The 19808-nt window shown below is 37.1% G+C and overlaps 1 protein-coding gene across 1 annotated transcript in view; it reads left to right on the top strand.

The window, feature by feature from the left end:
• The first annotated feature begins 261 nt into the window (after positions 1-261).
• Positions 262-19808, top strand: part of RELN (reelin) — a 375213-nt gene continuing 355666 nt past the window's right edge. Inside the window, exon 1 of the mRNA XM_006140794.3 lies at positions 262-392. Coding sequence (XP_006140856.1) covers positions 262-392 — 131 coding nt within the window. The remainder of the gene's footprint in view (positions 393-19808) is intronic.

Below are 19808 nucleotides of genomic sequence, written 5' to 3'. Positions count from 1 at the left end.
CAATGATTAATTTGCCTCTAGCAATAAAAAGTGGAAAATTATATAATTTATGGAGAACCCAAATATGGGATTGTCAAAAAAGTCATGACACATTTTCACATAGAAAATCTTGAAAAAATATGTCATGACTTTTCCAATGATCCAATCATGTAAGAAACCTTAACATGAAAAAAATGCCCAGCAATCTTGTTATGTCATGGTAGGAAAAACTTTGTTCTGTTGTCTTTATAACACCCCCTTTCTTTCTGTCTCTCAGGGATCATGTCTGACCACCAGTTTGGCAACCAGTTTATGTGCAGCGTGGTGGCCTCTCACGTGAGTCATCTGCCCACAACCAACCTCAGCTTTGTCTGGATTGCCCCACCTGCTGGCACAGGCTGTGTGAATTTCATGTAAGTACCCACAGTGTCTGTGACAGGGACAGAAAGCAAATACTTAGAACTTCTCATGGGGCTGCATAGAGGTAATTATTTAAATGTATTATTTCATGGTTTGACTTTAATTAAAACCTAATTTTTCTGTCAAAGAGGTCCAAATGTTGTTGTTGCTGTTTTTTAAATTAATGTCAGCTTCTTTCTTTTTCCCCTTGATTCCCCTCCCAATGGACAATTATCTGTTGATAATGTGTATGATGATGTTTATAACTGGACTAATAAGCAGTGTGTTTATGCTGGGAAAATTCATTTTGCAAGCTATAATGATATATAGTGTTTGAATGTTTAATTTTTTTTTAATAAAAAATAAAAATAAAAAAATTTCAGGTTCATCTGCTATGGCAGAGCAGTAACACAGTGCCCTGCATGACTGGAAGGCAAATGGCTGATCATGGGTTCAGATCCCTAGGTTGGCCTGAAATAATTCCAAGCATATGTATAAATGTCAAGGATCCTGAGGAGCTGGAGGGCAGGAGAATGGGAATTGCCACAACGAGGGTACTTTTCTCTTTCACCCTGTCTCTGTCTCTCTCCTACAAGCACATACATACATGCTTTCTGTCATAAAAGTAGTAACTTCGGCAGTTTATTTTTACATATTTATTTATACCTCCAAAGTTCTAAATTGGATTTTAGTTGACAGACATATACAAGATAAAAGTTTAATGAATTGGGTTGGAGGAAGATGGGGAAAGGGGAGAAGTTGTTTATAGGATAAAGTTTGTTAGGAAGAATATGACTTACAGTTCTATGGCACAGCATGGTGACCGTAATTAATAATAATGTGTTGTATCTTTCAAAATTACTGAAAGAGTAGAGTGTTCTCATCACAAAAAAAAATGGTAAGTATGTGGGGTGATAAATACGTTAACTGGCTTGACCAATAATTCCATTATGTATGTATGTGTGTGTATATAAAATATACAAATACACAAATTATATGTATACATGTATATACAAAACATCACATAGTACCTTAATATATACAATTATTATTTGTCTGTTAAAAAACAGACAAAACTTGGGGCCAGCAGGTACAATAGTAATTAAGAAGCTGGACTCCCACGTGGCTAACTGTGGTTCAAGTATTGGACCTGGCAGTTTACTTTCTCACTTTTTCTCTCTCTCTGGTCAGTGCACAAGCCCTGTCACAAACTAAAAAGTAGGAATAATGATAAATAAAATTAAGTAAATAATTATTTTATAAAAGACTCATTGAAAAGATCAAGGCAATAGAAAAATGAATGTTCAGAAAATAAGATGAAAACACATACAAAAATAATGCTAAAAGGCCCTTTACACTTTTTGAAAAAAGATTAAATTTAACTTTGAGCTTTCTGACCACTGGTGTCAAGAAGCAAATGTGGTTAGTTAAGTGATTCCTGGTGACCAGAGTTAGGAACTCTACAGAAACCCAATGACTCTCTCATGTGCTTTCATTAAGGCGAAACCAAAGGATGTAGTGAGCAACGTCCTCAACAGCATCCTTAGATAAATGTAGTAAACATCTGGGATAGCTCTCTTCTTCTCCTCCTCCTGCTCCTCCTCCTCCTCCTCTTCCTCCTCCTTTTTTAATAAAAAATAAAAATAAAAAAATTTCAGGTTCATCTGCTATGGCAGAGCAGTAACACAGTGCCCTGCATGACTGGAAGGCAAATGGCTGATCATGGGTTCAGATCCCTAGGTTGGCCTGAAATAATTCCAAGCATATGTATAAATGTCAAGGATCCTGAGGAGCTGGAGGGCAGGAGAATGGGAATTGCCACAACGAGGGTACTTTTCTCTTTCACCCTGTCTCTGTCTCTCTCCTACAAGCACATACATACATGCTTTCTGTCATAAAAGTAGTAACTTCGGCAGTTTATTTTTACATATTTATTTATACCTCCAAAGTTCTAAATTGGATTTTAGTTGACAGACATATACAAGATAAAAGTTTAATGAATTGGGTTGGAGGAAGATGGGGAAAGGGGAGAAGTTGTTTATAGGATAAAGTTTGTTAGGAAGAATATGACTTACAGTTCTATGGCACAGCATGGTGACCGTAATTAATAATAATGTGTTGTATCTTTCAAAATTACTGAAAGAGTAGAGTGTTCTCATCACAAAAAAAAATGGTAAGTATGTGGGGTGATAAATACGTTAACTGGCTTGACCAATAATTCCATTATGTATGTATGTGTGTGTATATAAAATATACAAATACACAAATTATATGTATACATGTATATACAAAACATCACATAGTACCTTAATATATACAATTATTATTTGTCTGTTAAAAAACAGACAAAACTTGGGGCCAGCAGGTACAATAGTAATTAAGAAGCTGGACTCCCACGTGGCTAACTGTGGTTCAAGTATTGGACCTGGCAGTTTACTTTCTCACTTTTTCTCTCTCTCTGGTCAGTGCACAAGCCCTGTCACAAACTAAAAAGTAGGAATAATGATAAATAAAATTAAGTAAATAATTATTTTATAAAAGACTCATTGAAAAGATCAAGGCAATAGAAAAATGAATGTTCAGAAAATAAGATGAAAACACATACAAAAATAATGCTAAAAGGCCCTTTACACTTTTTGAAAAAAGATTAAATTTAACTTTGAGCTTTCTGACCACTGGTGTCAAGAAGCAAATGTGGTTAGTTAAGTGATTCCTGGTGACCAGAGTTAGGAACTCTACAGAAACCCAATGACTCTCTCATGTGCTTTCATTAAGGCGAAACCAAAGGATGTAGTGAGCAACGTCCTCAACAGCATCCTTAGATAAATGTAGTAAACATCTGGGATAGCTCTCTTCTTCTCCTCCTCCTGCTCCTCCTCCTCCTCCTCTTCCTCCTCCTCCTTCTCCTCCTCTTCCTCCTCCTCTTTCTCCTCCTCTTCCTCCTTCTCCTTCTTCTCCTTCTCCTTCTCTTTTATAGTTTATTTAATTCTTTCTTTTGTCAGACAGACAGACAGACAAACAGACAGGCAGGCAGAGATAATTCCTTTAACCAGGTCTTGCCACATCACCATCCTTCCCCTAGCAATCCAGCCATTCAGGATCACTCAAGACCTGAACTCAGGTCTCCTGTGTGGCTTCAGTATACAGTGCCCTACCATCTGTGCCTGCTACATCTCTCAATATAGGCCATAATCTACCCCATTCCTATCCCAAAGCTATCCTCCTCATCCCTCTTATTCAGCCCTTTTTTTCCCCCATAGCATTTTTTTCTACTTCTCACACATAGTATCTGTCACTTATTTGATTAAGTTCATTATTTAATGTCTGTCTCTTTCCACTAAAACAGAAGTTCCTTGAAGGCAGGAACTCAATTTCTGTTTTATTCACTCATTTTCTCTGAATGATTATATATTCCAACTCATGTTTAGACAACAAAATCTCACATGTACTCTAAAATTTACCAACACTTTCCCTTCCCCCTTGTTAGTGTGTAGTTCAGTGTCAGGAGCTGTATAGTCCCCATGTTACAGATTTCATACTCTTCTGTTGCCTAGGTTGCCAACATCAGATACTACAGCTACATCATTTTTCTATGCAGCTGGGTGACATTTAATTCCATTGTTTTCTTCCTCAGAAAGTTTTTCATATCTAAACCTTTTACTTCCAGTACCTTTTGCTAAGATGATTGCAATAGTTCTGCACCAAATCTGCTCATCTCCAGCCTATTTCTCCTTGAGTCCTCTCTACATATTGTTGTCCAGTTAAGGTATAAACTTGATTGCTTAAAAGTTGATAAGTCTAAAATTCCTTTCTGAAGGTTAGACACTTTGGTTTGATTTTAAAGGCTCTTTCCAACCCTGCTGCTTAATATGTTCTCTGTCTTCCATAGTGTATACATCCTGATAGAGCACAAGCTAGCAGGACTTTCCACAGTTCCCTAAACATTTTGTGACTTTCTTCTTTTTCTCTCACTCTCTTCTTGCATTTCCCTGGCCTTGAATGGTATTTTCTCTCAACTTCTGTTATTAAAATCCTAGTCCTTTGTTTGTTTGCTATAAAGCACATATACTCACCAGAAAGGGAGAGAGGGAAGGTAAGAAATCATCCCCTGGGGGGATGGCTATGCTGCATTCCTTTATCCTTCATTCTCCTGGTGGGATTTTGGGCATGTATGCACACTCACCTGGCATGTTTTCAAACTGTCGGGTCCAGGACTTGAACCACATAGTTGGCCATGTGGGATCTAGCTGCCTTAACCTCCACATCACCTGCTGGCCACCAGATGCCTAATCTTTCTTCAAGACCTGTTCTTCACAACCTAGGCTGTGCAGTTATAGGGTACTATAGTGTACTACTGGAGGCCACATGGCCAACTACAGGCTTGGATTCCACTGGTCTACAAACAGGCAGTCCATGGAGACTCAAGGTCGTGGAGGGCTGGAGAAAAGGATTTGCAGCCTGTGGAGACCCTGCTGAGAGTATCTCTCTCTCTCTCTCTCTCATTTTCTGTATCATTAAAAAAAAAATTAAACTCTTGTAAAAACTTGCCAAGACATCAACAACAAAAGTGGTGTGTATTGTGACATTTTGCTTGTAACTCTATGATAGGGCTGATTATACTTATTTGAGTCAATGTCTTTCCATTTCTCTTAGAGTAGATGAATAGGAACAAATTCTTATTTCCTTTTTATTCCCTCATATTTGATACAGTGTCTCATACATAGATGTTAAAGAAAATGCCCCTTGAATTATACGATGCTCAGTGTTGTAATTTCCTTTAGTTTAATAGTGATCCCTGAGTCTTTTGGCATACTTCTCTCATTCATATTGCCACTTGGGAAGAAAATTTAAATTCTTGCCTTAAATATTTCTTAATTTAAAATAAGAATTGCTTTTGTGAAGGATAGAACTCAAAATAAATTTAGGCCAGCAATATAGAGCTAGGTTATAGGTTTTTTATGAAATCTGTTTAAAAATTATATTTGATGGCTTATAGTCTCACTGGCCTTGGGATAGAAAACTGTTTTCTTCTGAGAAAAAGCTTTAGTATTTTAAGTCTTAACTCTCAATGATGTTTTCATAGCAGTAGGTAATAAAAATGCATTTTAGACAGGAGCCATTATTTATTGAAAGGTTTTTGTCATAGGACTTATATGTTTGCCAGATAGAGACAGACAGAGACAGTGAGAGGGAAAGTGAGAAATCACCTCCCAGGGGGAAGAGTACACCACAATCATTTCTCCTTCATTCTCCTCTCCAGATCTTGGGCACACATACATACATGTGTGGTATGACCTTCAAGTCACCAGGTCCAGGACTTGAACCATGGTTGGCTATGTGGGAGTCCCATACCTTAACCACTATGCTACTTGCTGGCCCCCAGAAGTAATTTTTAATGACTACAAAGAAATTTACACACACTCACCTATATTTCCTGATAAAATTTTGATGTTACAATTTGCACTTTTTCATATTCTTGATAATTAAGTCTTTATCATAAACCATGACAATGTTGAACATTATACAGAGTAGCTGCTTCATCTGTGGACAAGATGTTTTTCTTGATCTCTTTTTTTAATCAATCTCAGAGAACGTACAGAAAACACAGACTGAACATGTGCCACTGAAGCAATTTGATATTTCTAGAACTAAAGTCTTAAAATGTTTTACCTTTATTCTTTACAACATTCATTGTGTGTTGAGTAGAGCACATATGAGTTAGTATCTATACCATTATGTCTAATGCCACAGCTGTGTGAGAAACCCGCATCCCTCTCCAAATATCTGGGTACTTCAGACCTTCCTTCTGTTTTTGCTTCCACTGAATGCTCTGGAGTTGCTTCGTTGTTAGTGCAGCTGCCTTACAAAGAAAATACCGTATGAATGTTTCTACTTAAGCCAACTATGAAGATCAGTTGTTTAAAAAACATTTCAGAAACTTTTTGCCAGGCAAGGTGGGCAGATTTAAGTCTAATCTGGGGGGATGTGTTCAGGGGAGTAGGTATGAGGGCCAGCTTTTACATAATTGCTTAAAATTTTTTTGCTCTGTCATTTAGCTATTATCCATGGAGAAGTCTCACATAGAAAAAGGAAAGTGTTGGGACCAGCAGATGGCGTAATGGTTACATTACTGGACTCCCACCTAGTCAGCAGTGGTTTGAGTCAGGGGTACAACGGCTTAAACTCACTATATGTGCACATGCTCAAAATCCCAAGAGGAGAATGGAGAAAAAAGGATCGCAGCATGGCCATCCCTCCTGGGGGGTTGATTTCTCACTTTCTGTCTTTCTGCCTCTATGGCAAACACATAAGACCTATAGCAAAAATCTCTCTAAAAGAAAAAAAAAAAAAGAAAGAAAAGAAAAGGAAAGGAAAGTGGTGTTACAATCTCTATTTTCCCTATTCTTATGTATTATTTATGGGGATATATAAAGGTTATAGTTATCAGGATGTTACAAAATTGGAATTGTGTAAGGAGGAACACATTAGCTTTAGAGAATTATGAACTTTAGACATGTCTTCATAGGACATGTGTCTTGACTATGATGTAGAAACTCCAACCCAGCAGAAATGAAATAGAACTTTTGAGAAAATGAAAGTAATGAAAAAAAAACCAATATTATATCAATTATGACCAAGTTCACTTTACAGTCTTTCATAATTCAACCTGTCAGTTAATTAGAAGAATTTCTATCATTTAGGCCAAGATTAATTTTCCCTCATTCTATTCTGTTTCTTGATTTCTCCCATATGTATAATTTTAGCTTAGTGGTCATTTCCAAAGCTATATAAGTATTTAGATGAAAGGATCTTCTAGGAACATGGATAGAATGTTCTTGGATGGATAGAGAGAAGGACACATAGGTATAAATAAATATATAGGCATAAATATATATAGATAAATATATAGGCATAAATATATAAGTATTAATAGTTACATAGGTATACATTTGGATAAATGAATGGGAGAGGGTCTCAAAATGTTTGTGGGAAATATATACATTGGGTTGTTGGGAAAGTCATGATGCATTTTTGCAGAGAAAAACAGAAAAATACATCATGACTTTTCCAATGACTTAATATTATGAAAATACTATATTGAATTTCAATTTTTCAACCAAAATAAACTAATACTTTAATTCCATTTCTTAAAAAAAAAAAAAAAAAAAAAGATTTTTCGCCATAGTATGCATGCACTTCAGAGAAAGACAGAAAAAGGCATAGTGAGAAATCACCCACTAAAGGAGGTTGCTACACCACAGTCCCTTTTCCTCCATTCTCCTTTCAGGATTTTGGGCATGCATACACATGCACCTGCTGTGTTTTTCAAGCTGCCAGGTACAGGACTCAAACAGCAGACTTGACCATGTGGGGTCCAGCACCTTAAGCGCCATGCTACCTGATGGCCCGTTAATTTCATTTTTTATGAACTTTTTTTAAAAGTCCATTCATATGTGTTCCTAGACAAATATACTAAAATACAAAAAACTATTCTGATGGGTCATGAATAGTATATCTAAAGCTCTACTCTGGTTTTAAAATTACGCTTGTTGCTTATTAATGGTAGCCTTTTTTTGGAGAGGTTTTTACTATAGGGCATGCGTGCTCGCCAGAAAGACAGAGACAGAGAGATATAAAGCGAAAAATCACTCCCCCAGGGGGGATGGCTATGCCGTAATCTCTTCTTTTCCACTCTCCTCTTGGGATCTTGGGCATGCATGCACATGTGCCCGGCATGAGTTTAAACCAGTGGGTGCAAGACTCGAACCGCAGTTAACTACATGGGAGTGTAGTCACATAGCCATTATGCTAACTGCTGGTCCCAATGATAGCCATTTTTGTTAAAGTAGTAAGAAAGAGGGGCCAGTAGGTGGTGTGGTGTTTAAGGAGCTGGACTTCCACATGGCTGACCGTGGTTTGAGACCTGGATTTGGTGGATTGAAAATCATGCAAGATGTATATGCTTGCATGCCCAGTATCCTGAGAGGAGAATGGAGGAGAAAGGATTGTAGCATGGCCATCCCCACCATGGGGTAAATTCTTACTTTCCCTTTCACTGTCTCTCTGTCCAACAAGCTCATGTGCCCTATGGCAAAAATCTTTAAAAGAAAAAAGTATTAAGAAAGAAATGTATAATAACTCTCTACATAAGCTGCAACTGGAATTTATTGTTTGTAGTTTTGATGAGATTTGAACAGAAGCATAAAACGTTCTAATATGTTTATTGTAAATAACTATAAAGTAGAAATAGCAACAATCTAAAAAAAAAAAAGCATTAGTGCCTCTAATTAGTAAGTGCCCAGCTATATTTGAAGGGCATTGTTGATATTAAATTTTAAATAAAAACAAGATAACATAAAAACAGATGAGATTTTTTTCTGAGTAACCTGAAAATTTTAAGTTTTCAGTTGTTAAGGTAGAAGAATTATTTCTTAGTAATTAAACTTTAGACATGCGCATATGCTTTCTGTGATATATTTTCTGTAGCTTTTTCCTATAGTTAGTTAACTCATATTGTTCATTTTCTTACTGGATTTTAATCTCTAAAGATCAGGGACATGTATAGTATTTTTATATACCTTATAGTTAATACTAAACTATAGACAATAGAAGGCTCTCAATAAATATTTCTTGTTTTCCTTTTTTGTTTTGTTTTGTTTTAATGCCAGAGGGTGTGCTTGCTTGCCAGAGAGAAAGAGAGAGAGAGAGAGAGAGAGAAAGAGACAGAGAGAGAAAGAGTGGGTGAGAGCACTGCCCAATGGTGCGTGATCACACCACAATTCCTTCTTCATTTCTCCATCCTGTTGGGATCTTGGGCCTCTATGCATATGTAGTGGGCATGGTTTTTTGAGCCACTGGGGCCAGGATTTAAATCGCAGTTGGCTGTGTGGAATCTGCTCCCTTTACCACTAGGCTATCAGACCAGTCTGCCATAAATTATTCTCAGTAGCTAATATTTATAGCATATTTCATTCTAACATCTAATTTTGTTTGTTTGTTTGTTTGTTTGTTTGTTTAACATTTGGGGATTTCTGAAGTAGAGCTGCAGTTGATAGCATCCTGCAGTTATAATTGGCAGCATTTACTTTATTTCTTGGTGTCTTACAATCAATGCTGTTGGATTTAAAGAAATACAGTAATATTTATCATTTACCATGTACATGGGCTTCCTAATGCTGGCATTTGAATTGATACTACACTCTGTTCTATACTCTCATATTGGCCAATGTATGATGCAAACTCAGTGATTTAAAAATCCAGTTACCTATGTAAAATCCTTTCAAAAATAATCCCATACTAAGAATTGTGGAATGTTTGAACTTAAATTCAAGATAATTATATAATATGCTGTGTGTGCATTGCCCAGTGAAGAAGAGGTGGCATGCTGTGTGAATAGCCTATGTTTATTGGTAAGCCACTTAGTCACATAATCATTTGGGCTGTCTGTTTACTGCCTTTCTTGTTAAAAATAATTAAGTCAGAGACACAGAGGAGAGCATGCCCTGAAGATAAAGTGCCTGCTGTGTACAGATGCAGAAAATGGACTAAAATTTATTTTATCATTACTTGTGTGACACCTGTTGACAGCCTTTACATTTTAAGTGATAATTTCACTCAGAGATTTGCTTGGTATCTAGATTTTATGGCGGTATAGTTTAGCTTTACTCTCATGTTCTATTGCAGCCTTCAGTGACTAATAATCCTCATCTGAAAGAGGCATTTAATTATCCAAACTTAAGTATCCAAACTTCTCAGAGGTAAATCCTCTCTCCTCCCCCAAAATTCCTAAGGCAAGAGGGCTGAAGAGAGGACAAAGAAAGAGAGTGAGAGATAATGAGGAGGAGAAAGAAGAGGTGGAGAGAGAGGGGAGGGGGCAAGGTAGGGACAGGAGAAAGAAGGAAGGAGAGGAGGAAGAAGAAAAAATTCTCAGTCATCTAACTCTAGAAGTTAGGGAGAGGCTACTGGAGAAAGGAGTTTGTAAATAATAATTACAACATTAATAATATTTTTGAAATTTTACAATATGTCAGCTACTGTTCTAAGTAATTTCCATCTTTTAATCTACTTCATTCTCATGGTAATTCTGTAAAGTAGGTACAAGCATACCTTGGAGATATTACAGATTCGGTTCCAAATCACTGCAATAATGCAAATACTGCAGTAAAGTGAGTCACAGCTTATTGAGTGATCAATTGATTTTGGTTTCTCAGTGCATATAAAAGTTATACTAGGTCAGCCAGTGGCATGGTGGTTAATGTGACTGAACGCTACATGGCCAATCGCGTGATTTGAGTCCCAAACCTGGTGGCTTGAAAAACATGCTGGGCATGTGTGCATGCCCAAAATCTCAAAAAGAGAGAGAGATGGAGAAGGAATTGTGGCTTGACCACCCCCCATTGTGGGTGCTTTGCCATTCTTTCGTTCTCTCTCTCTCCAGCCAGTGCATACACCCTCTGGAAAATTAACAACAACAAAACATTAAGGTTATACTATACTGAAGTCTATAAAATGTGCAATAGCATTACGCCTAAAACATTAATGCATATACCTTCATTTTAAAAAAACCTTATTGGGACCAGTAGGTGGTGTGGTGGTTAAGGTGCCTGATACTCCCACGTGGCTGACCACGGTTTGAGTCCTGAATCTCATGGTTTACTGTCTTGCTTTCTCTCTCTCTCTGTCTCTCTCTGGTCAAATTAAAATAAATGAATGGAAAAATAAACAAACAAGAAAAACCTTATTGCTGGGACCAGCAGATGGTGTAATGGGTATGTTGCTGGACTCCCACATAGTCAACCGCAGTTTGAGTCCCAGACCCAGCAGCATGAAACTCACACAGGTCACGTGTGTGTGCGTGCCCAAAATCCCAAGAGAAGAATGTGGGAGAGAAGAGATTGTGGTGTGGCCATTCCCCTGGGGGGTAACTTCTCACTTTCTGCCTCTCTGTTTCCCTCTCTCTCTTTCTTTTTCCTTCCCTGGAAAGCACATATACCCTATGGCAAAAATCCCTCTCAAAAAAAATAAACTTAATATTAAAATAGACTAATGATCATCTGAACCTTCAGCAAATTATAATCTTTGTGTTGGTGAAGAGTCTCGTCTTGACCTTGTTGGCTGCTGACTGAACAATTCTTTATGTAAAAAATTTTTCAGAAAGAGATTTTTGCTCTAGGGAATGTGTACTTGCCAGAGAGATGGAGAGACTGAAAGCAAGAAATTGGTCCCCCCAGGGTGAATGGCCATGCTATAATCCCTTCTCCTCTCAGGATTTTGGGCATGCATGCTCATGCATCCAGTGTGAGTTTTACTATCCACTGGGTCCAGGACTCAAACTGTAGTCAACTACATGGGAGTCCAGTGACGGAACTGTTACATCACCTGCTGATCCCTTGACTGATCAATTCTTAAAACAATACAACAAAGAAGTTTGTCATGTGATTGACTCTTTGATGAAATATTTGTATATAAGCATCTGATTAATAGCATTTTACTCAGTTTCCTCAAACTCTGCCACTACTTTGTCAACTAAGGTAACATAATATTCTAAATTCTTTGTTGTCATTTCAGCAATGTTCACTGCATCTTCACCATCTCAAAACCCAAACCCAAACCAAAATCAAAACCAAAACCAAAACAAAACAAAATCAAAACCTGTCTTTGCTCTTACATAGAAAGCAACTCCTCCTCCATTAGAGTTTGATCATGAAATCACAGCAATTTAGTCATATCTTCAGGCTCCACTGCTAATTCTATTTCTCTTACTATTTTTACCAGAGTTGCAGCTATTTCTGCTGAAGTCTTGAACCTCCCAAAGTCGTCTGTGAGAGTTGGAATCAGCTTCTTTCAAATTCTTGTTACCGTTAATATTTTGACTTCCTCTTGTGATTCATAAACATTCTTAATGGTATCTAGAATAGTAAACCCTTTCCAGAAGGTTTTCCATTTACCTTGCCTGAACCCATCAGAGGTATCACTGATTCTAGGACAGTTATAGCCTTAGGAAATGTGGTTCTCCATTAGTTCAAATTGAAAGTCAGAATTACCTCTTATCCAGATGCTGCAGAATAGGTGTTGTGTTAGCAGGCAGGAAAACAGCACCAGCCTTCTTCCGCATCTCCAGTGGAGCTCTTGGTTGACCAAGCACTTTGTCATTGAGCCATAGTATTCAAAAAAAGAATCGTTTTTTCTGATGGGTACGTCTGAACAATAGCTTTAAAATATCCAGTAAGCCATGCTGTAAACAGATGTATTATCATCCTGGGTTTGTTGCTCCATTTTAGAGCATGGGTAAAGTAGCTTTCACATAATTCTTAAGGGCCCTAAGGACTTTGGGAATGGGAAATGAGCATGGACTTCAACACACACTCACAAAAGGATGATCTGTGGTCGGTGTTTCAATGTTACTGTAATAACTGTTTTGCGGCACCGTGAAGCACACCCATATAAGTCAGCAGACTTAATTGATAAATACTGTGTTCTGACCACTCCACTAACCAGTCATTTCTTCATCTCTCCACTTCTCTTTGGGCTTCACTGTTCCCACTGAAGGTAAGCCAGTTAATAACCTTACAAAAACCTTTTAGTGTTCAAGTGAAAGGAAAAGCAGCACATCTCTCACCTTAAAGTAAAAGTTACACATGATTAAGTTTAATAAGGATGGCATGTCAAAAGCCAAGATAGGCCCAAAGTTAGGCCTCTTAGGCCAAACAGATTGTGAATGCAATGGAAAAGTTCTAGAAGGAACTTAAAAGTGCTACCACTCTGAATACACAAATGATAGGAAAGCAGAACAACCTTATTGCTACTATGGAGAATGATTTTAGTGGTGTAGAGAAAAGATCCAGATAGAAGACATGCATCTTCTTTGTTTTTGTTTTGTTTTATTTTTGAAATTTATTTACTTATTTATTCCATGAGAGACAGAGAGAGAGGGAGGTACTCTCTACACAGTCTTCACTTCACCACCCATTGCCAGCCTTAGCCAGCCAGAATCATGGCATATGCATGCATACCGGGGGTATATAGGGAGACCTCAAGACTTGAACCTGGGTTCCATCCCATGCAGCCTCAGCATCACAGACCACCATGTTACCACTGTGCCTCTGTGTTTAGGTGTCCTACAATGTTTAGGTGTCATGCTATTACACACTTAATAGACTACAGTATGGTATAAACGTATTTTTATATGTAATGGGAACCTGAAAAATATGTGTGACTCACTTCACTGCAATATTCAATTTATTGTGGTGGTCTGAAACCAAACTCACAACATCTCCAAAGTATGCCTGTATTGTATTGTGGTAAAATATCCATAGTATTGATACAATGAAAATTAAATAGAGTTTTTTGTGTGATATCAGAATCTAACTTTCAAATGTGACCAACATGTGGTTTCTATCTTCATTTTTGGAATATATCACTGTATGGTATATAGTATTATCTATTTCATTCTGAGATTTGAGCACATTGGACTACAATATTGATCTTGAATTGTATGATAAAGATCTGTTGTTTGGATGTTGATTATATCATATCCTTTGTCACAAGGAGACTTCATACAGGGAATGTGTGAATTATAGGCAGAATTCATCACGATTAAAGTTTAACTGCCTGGACAGAGAGGCTGGTGTTGTATTAGAGTAAATGGAACATAAAATAAGATCAGATTTGTGCCTATTTAGTGACAAATAACCTTAAATGAACTTCCTCAAAACTGAAAACAGAATGAACCAAGCTCTGAACCAAGCAATGTTCTATTTCACATACTGAACATCAACAATGAATGAACTCAGGTTGGCAGAGAGGACCAGAGAAGAACCATACTTGAGCATTTGACATTAAAAAAAAAAAGCACCTCCTAGAGGGATTGTTTTATTAAAGTACACTAAATAAGAAGATCAAAAATTAATTTTAAAAATTGAAAGCATTAGTGCTTTCCAAACACTTGGTAGGCTTGAAATAATACAGATGCAGAGATTTGAAGTGCTGCCTTGAGCGTATCTCAGAGGCCTTTAATTTTTGATGAGAGCCATTCTAGTCTGTCTGGAGAATTCTTCAGGAAAGATAGTGTGGTTGCCCATTTATTTCCATCCATCAGAGGAAAACATCATAGGTGTATTTTCCTTGTTACTTAAATATTTGAAATAAGATCAGGACTCCCTCATGAGTATGTTTATTGGGAGTGCATTCATACCTATAGATAAGGATGCCAACAGATGATACATACTAATGCTGTTTTACTCTCTAGATTATACAAAGCTTACTGCAAAAATAAATTACTTCTCATCTAAGTCTGAAATGATTCTATCCACACTGAGATAAAAGGAGATACACTGTTTCCTAAAGAAGGAATTTCATCTGTCTTTTAAATCACAAAGTCTGTTTTTTTTCCTCATAGTCTAATTTTCATTTTTTTTTTTTAACTAACATTTCCCAAATTGAGACAGTTATTTCGGTTCTACTAAAAAACACACCTCTGAATGACAAGATTTTTTAAATGTTATTTATCCTTAAAGGTAAATGGCTAACAGCCTAACTGATAGTTTTTACTTTCTGGGAGGCTCCTGTTTCTCATCAAAGTTAAATAGCCAATTAGGTTTGGACAAGAAGACCATCTAAGTTCAGACACTAATATGTGTTCTAATGTGTGTTGACACTTTAGCAAATGAGATCAGGATACTTCCTGGGGATATTTTTTTAATTTTAGGGAGTATGGTTGAGATCAAATATGTCCATAAATCTCTAAGAAAGTTTGAAGGAATTATTTTTGTTATAGTAATTGTACAACACATATTTTTAAAATTTAACAGGTAGTGAAAAGGTAAAATGAGTCTCTACATTTTCTTTCTCTTTTTTCCTTCCTTCCTGTCTCCTCTTGCTTTAAAAATGTCACAGTATTGCTGGATCATATGGAGCTCTATTTGAAGGTCTTTGAGGAACCTCCATATTGTTCTCCACAGTGGTTGGACCAATGTATATTCCCACCAACAGTGTAGGAGTGTTCCCCTTTCACCACATCCCCTCCAGCACTTATCATTATTTGTTTTTTTAATTTTCGCCATTCTGACTGGTGTTAGGTGATATCTCATTGTGATTTTTTAAAATAATTATTTATTTTATTTTTTTTACTTATTCATTCATTTATTTCATAATTTGACCAGAGAGAGACAGAGGGTGAGAGTGAGAGAGAAAGGAAGTGAGAAAGCAAGCCACCAGATTCAGAACTCAAACCCTGGTCGGCCATGTGGGAGTGTCCTGCCCATTAACCAACACCCCACCCGCTGGTCCCTCATTGTGATTTTGATCTGCATCTGCCTTACAATGAGGGATGTTGAACATTTTTTCATATGCTTTTGGGTTGTTCATATGTCTTCTTTAGACAGTTGCTTATTCAGCCAATTTTCACATCTTTTGATTGGGCTAATCATTTTCTTCTGGGTAAGAGCCAGCAATTCCACTCCTGGGTATGTATCTACCCAAAAGACAGAAGAGCACTCAGTCAGAAAAGCACTTGCACAACTATTTTCATTGCAGCATTATTCATGATTGCTAAGACATGGAACCAACCCAAATGTCCACAGACAGATGAATGGATTGAAAAATTGTGGCACATATACTCCATGGAATATTATTAAGCCATAAAAAAATAACAAGACCCTGGAATTTGATAGAAAGTGGACGAATATGGAAGATTTGTTGCTTAGTGAAGCAAGTCCGGCTATGAAAGAGAGACATTGTATGTCACCACTTAACAATACTGACTGTCTGCACTCTGTGGTAGAGACTGAAAGACTGGAGAGCACAAAAGTATTAAAAATTGTAACGGACACTAGAGACAAAGTGGAAAGAAAGTGTGGGAGGGGAGGAGCATAGGAAATTCGGGAGAAAATGGAGAGGTAAAGACACTTGTGGGACACAGATAAGATTTATTATCTGTTGACAAAGATGTGTATGGTGGTCTCAGCTGGGCTGGACTGAAATGTATATCATGCTGGGTAAAGTATCTACACAATCTAAAAGATGTATAGCGATTTAATGTATGAATAATAGTAAAAATAATCAAAGAAAACAAAAAAATTAACAGTTTGAACAACAGTGATTATATTAGGACAATCAGAGATTCTACTTTAATACTTTTCTTTGCATAAAAATTCTAAGACCATCAGTAAAGTGGAACTGCTTTACAATGGGAAAGATTTTCTGTTACAATAATGAAATATTTTTTTAACCAGGGTCCAAAGATGAATCTGCTTTTGTGGATTTCTATCTTATAGCAGATAGTCACATTGATGAATCTGTGGGTGTTATTTCCCCTCTCTTTACTTTAGTTTTAGACAGAAATATTAGTTTTTCCTAATGTTTTGTTTTGTTTTTTCTTTTTTTCTTTTCTTTTCTTTTTTTTTTCTTTTTTTGGAGAGGTTTATGCCACAGGGCGCGTGCGCTCACCAGACATTCAGAGAGAGACAGAGAGACAGAAAGCGAAAAGTCACCCCCCAGGGGGGATGGCTACGCTGCAATCCCTTCTCCTCCATTCTCCTCTCGGGATCTTGGGCGTGCACGCGCACGCGCATGGCGTGAGTTCTAAGCCACCAGGTCCGGGACGCGAACCACAGTCGACCACATGGGAGTCCAGCGACATAGCCATTACACTAACTGCTGGTCCCAGTTTTTCCTAATGTTAAATCTAGAAGTAAAATTAAATTTAAAAAGAAAGAAAAAGCCTGTGGAAGGCCATACCTCCCCTTCTTTTTTTCTCACTAATGATGTAAGAACTTGTGGAGGGCACTCAAATGAATGGATGAAGGTGTAGAATCCACAAGATACTCCTTATTACAAGGCCCTGAGGTTTAGATGAGATTACTGCTGTAGTTGGCACTTATTTGAAACCACAGGGAACATTTGTGGAAGCAGAGAAAACCAAAGTCAGTATATCTGAAAGCTTTATGTGTTAAAATTATTACAAGTTTTCTAAGTCTAATAGAAATTTCCTAAATGGTTGTAAACAGAGATTTGGTTTTTTTCTCTATTATTTGAATAGATTAAACTAATTTTAGAAGGCTTAAGTGAAAAAATGTTTGTAAATTGCCTGCAGAGTTAAAAACAGTGATGATGATTCATACCTGGGTAACAGGTGAATAAGTTTTTCCCATGCAGCAACAACTCCATGGTTTGCCATTATAGGATAATTAGATAATATATACTATCCAGAGCATATTATTAAACTCTGACTTTAGTAAAATCTCTGAATATGAAAGCATTATTACAAATGTGGAAAAAAAATATCTGTTTCTTCTACATACTTTTTCTTTTCTTTTCTTCTCTTTTCTTTAGGTTTTTGCCATAGGACACATGAACTTGCCAGAGAGACAGAGAGAGAGGGAAAGTGAGAAATCATCTCCTGGGGGGATGGCCATGCCACAGTTCTTTCTTCTCCATTCTTCTCCTGGGATTTTAGGCACACATGCACATGCTTCCAGCATAATTCTCAAGCCTCCAGGTCCAGGACTTGAACCAGATGTTGACATGTGGTAGTAGTACAACACCTCAACCCCCATGCCATCTGCTGCCCCCCCCCAGGTATGATTTTTTTTTTTCTGGAGAGGTTTTTTGTTTTAGGGCATGTAAAGACAGAAAGGGAGAAATTACCCCCCACCCCCGGGGGATGGCCATATGACAATCCCTTCTCCTCCATTCTCCTCTCAGGATCCTGGGCATGCATGCACACACTCCCGGTGTGAGTTTAAGCCACGGGGTCCGGGACTTGAACCACATTCAACTACATGGGAATCCAGCAACATAGCCATTATACTAACTGCTGGTCCCCAGATATGAATTTTTTAAAAGAGCTTATTTCTAGATAAGAACTTTTATTTTTTTAATTATTTATTATCATCATAATCTTCTTTATATTACATTGGATTACATATAACTTTACAGTGTATTACATTGCCTTTTCAAAAGGGAATGCCATGCAAGTCAGTCAGTACAAAGACATTAATCTCCCCGCTTCAACATTCAATATCTTTTCTATGTTTTCCCCAATCATTATTATTATTATTATTATTTTCAAACAGTCAAATGCTATTTCTCATTTTGCTTGTAAAAATACTTTGCCCATCATGAAATACTTCTCAGACCAATCCAGTTGAGAATACTATACATGTCATCATCAACAGTTAATAAGCCATATCTGTTTCTCACTAACTTCCTGCCTCTCTACTGTTCACTTGCGTAGATAAGAACTTTTAGAACAGCTTATTTTATCCTGTAAGCTATATAGGGATACACACACACACACACACACATGCATATGTATATAGTGTTGGACAATACTTATGAAGCTTCAGACATCATTAAGTGGATATATATATATATAATCAGAAAAGTCATGAAACATTTTTGCATTAAAAAAACATAGAAAAAATACATGATGACTTTTCCAACAACCCAATATATATAACACACACATACATGTATATTTGGCTAACCATTATTCATATGAAAATAAGCAATAATGCAAGTTAGAACAGCATTTTATGATGAGGAGGAGGATACTAATAGTAGTAACAACAGCAACATTCATTTCTTGACATATTTGTACCAAGAAGCCTAGTACATTTCTTTACTTTCCCAGGACTTTCTACTACTGAAGAAAAAATCTGAAGAACTCACAGTGATACATTTTTTTTCATCCAAAACTTGTCCTTCTAATCACCATTCTATTCTACAATTTCTTAAAGTTTATTTATGAGCTGGAGTGACAGAGAAAATAGGGTCTTGATGCCATGATCCACCCCCAGCCAGCCCCATATTATGGGCATGCACGTGCCTGACATACTCAAGGAAGTCTCTGGATTAGAATCTGGAAACTTCCCATGTGGGTCGTCCTCAGTGTCATATTTCAACACTGCCTCACTGCCTGGCCCCCAGCTATCACTCTAAAATAGACAGTATAGCAACTTGGGAAATGCTGTAATATTAAGTGACAAAAAAAAAAATTGTTCCTGTGATATAACTTTAAAAATTATGTTTGCAGAAGACATTTGGCATCATGAAATACTGAGCTGGCATAGTAGAAACTCTTCCCACTAAAATCATATAGAACAAACATTTAAAATAGATATGAAACTGGTTTGAAAGAAAGTGAAATAAGAGTTGCCAGAAAAATGAGAGCTGTCAAAACTGGATCAGTAAATGGGATCTGTCATTGGGATGGCCTATAGGAATTTTAAACCTGGGTTTAGATTGTAGCTCTAGATTTTAACCTTTGTGGGGCTGGAAGTTCTATGTACTTCTGAGCCCTTTCACAGACAGCAGGAGATGAGAAAGGAGAAAGTGGTGTTACTGGGTCCACTGAATGATGCCTGAAGCTTCATAACTATTATCCAACACTACTTGGGAGAATGACAGAGAACCTTGTCATCTGACTG

This window comes from Tupaia chinensis, unplaced genomic scaffold (genome assembly GCF_000334495.1).
Source record: "Tupaia chinensis unplaced genomic scaffold, TupChi_1.0 Scaffold000044_1, whole genome shotgun sequence".
NCBI lineage: Eukaryota > Metazoa > Chordata > Mammalia > Scandentia > Tupaiidae > Tupaia > Tupaia belangeri.
The sequence above is the reverse complement of the archived record's forward strand: the minus strand, read 5'-3'. Positions and strand labels throughout refer to the sequence as shown.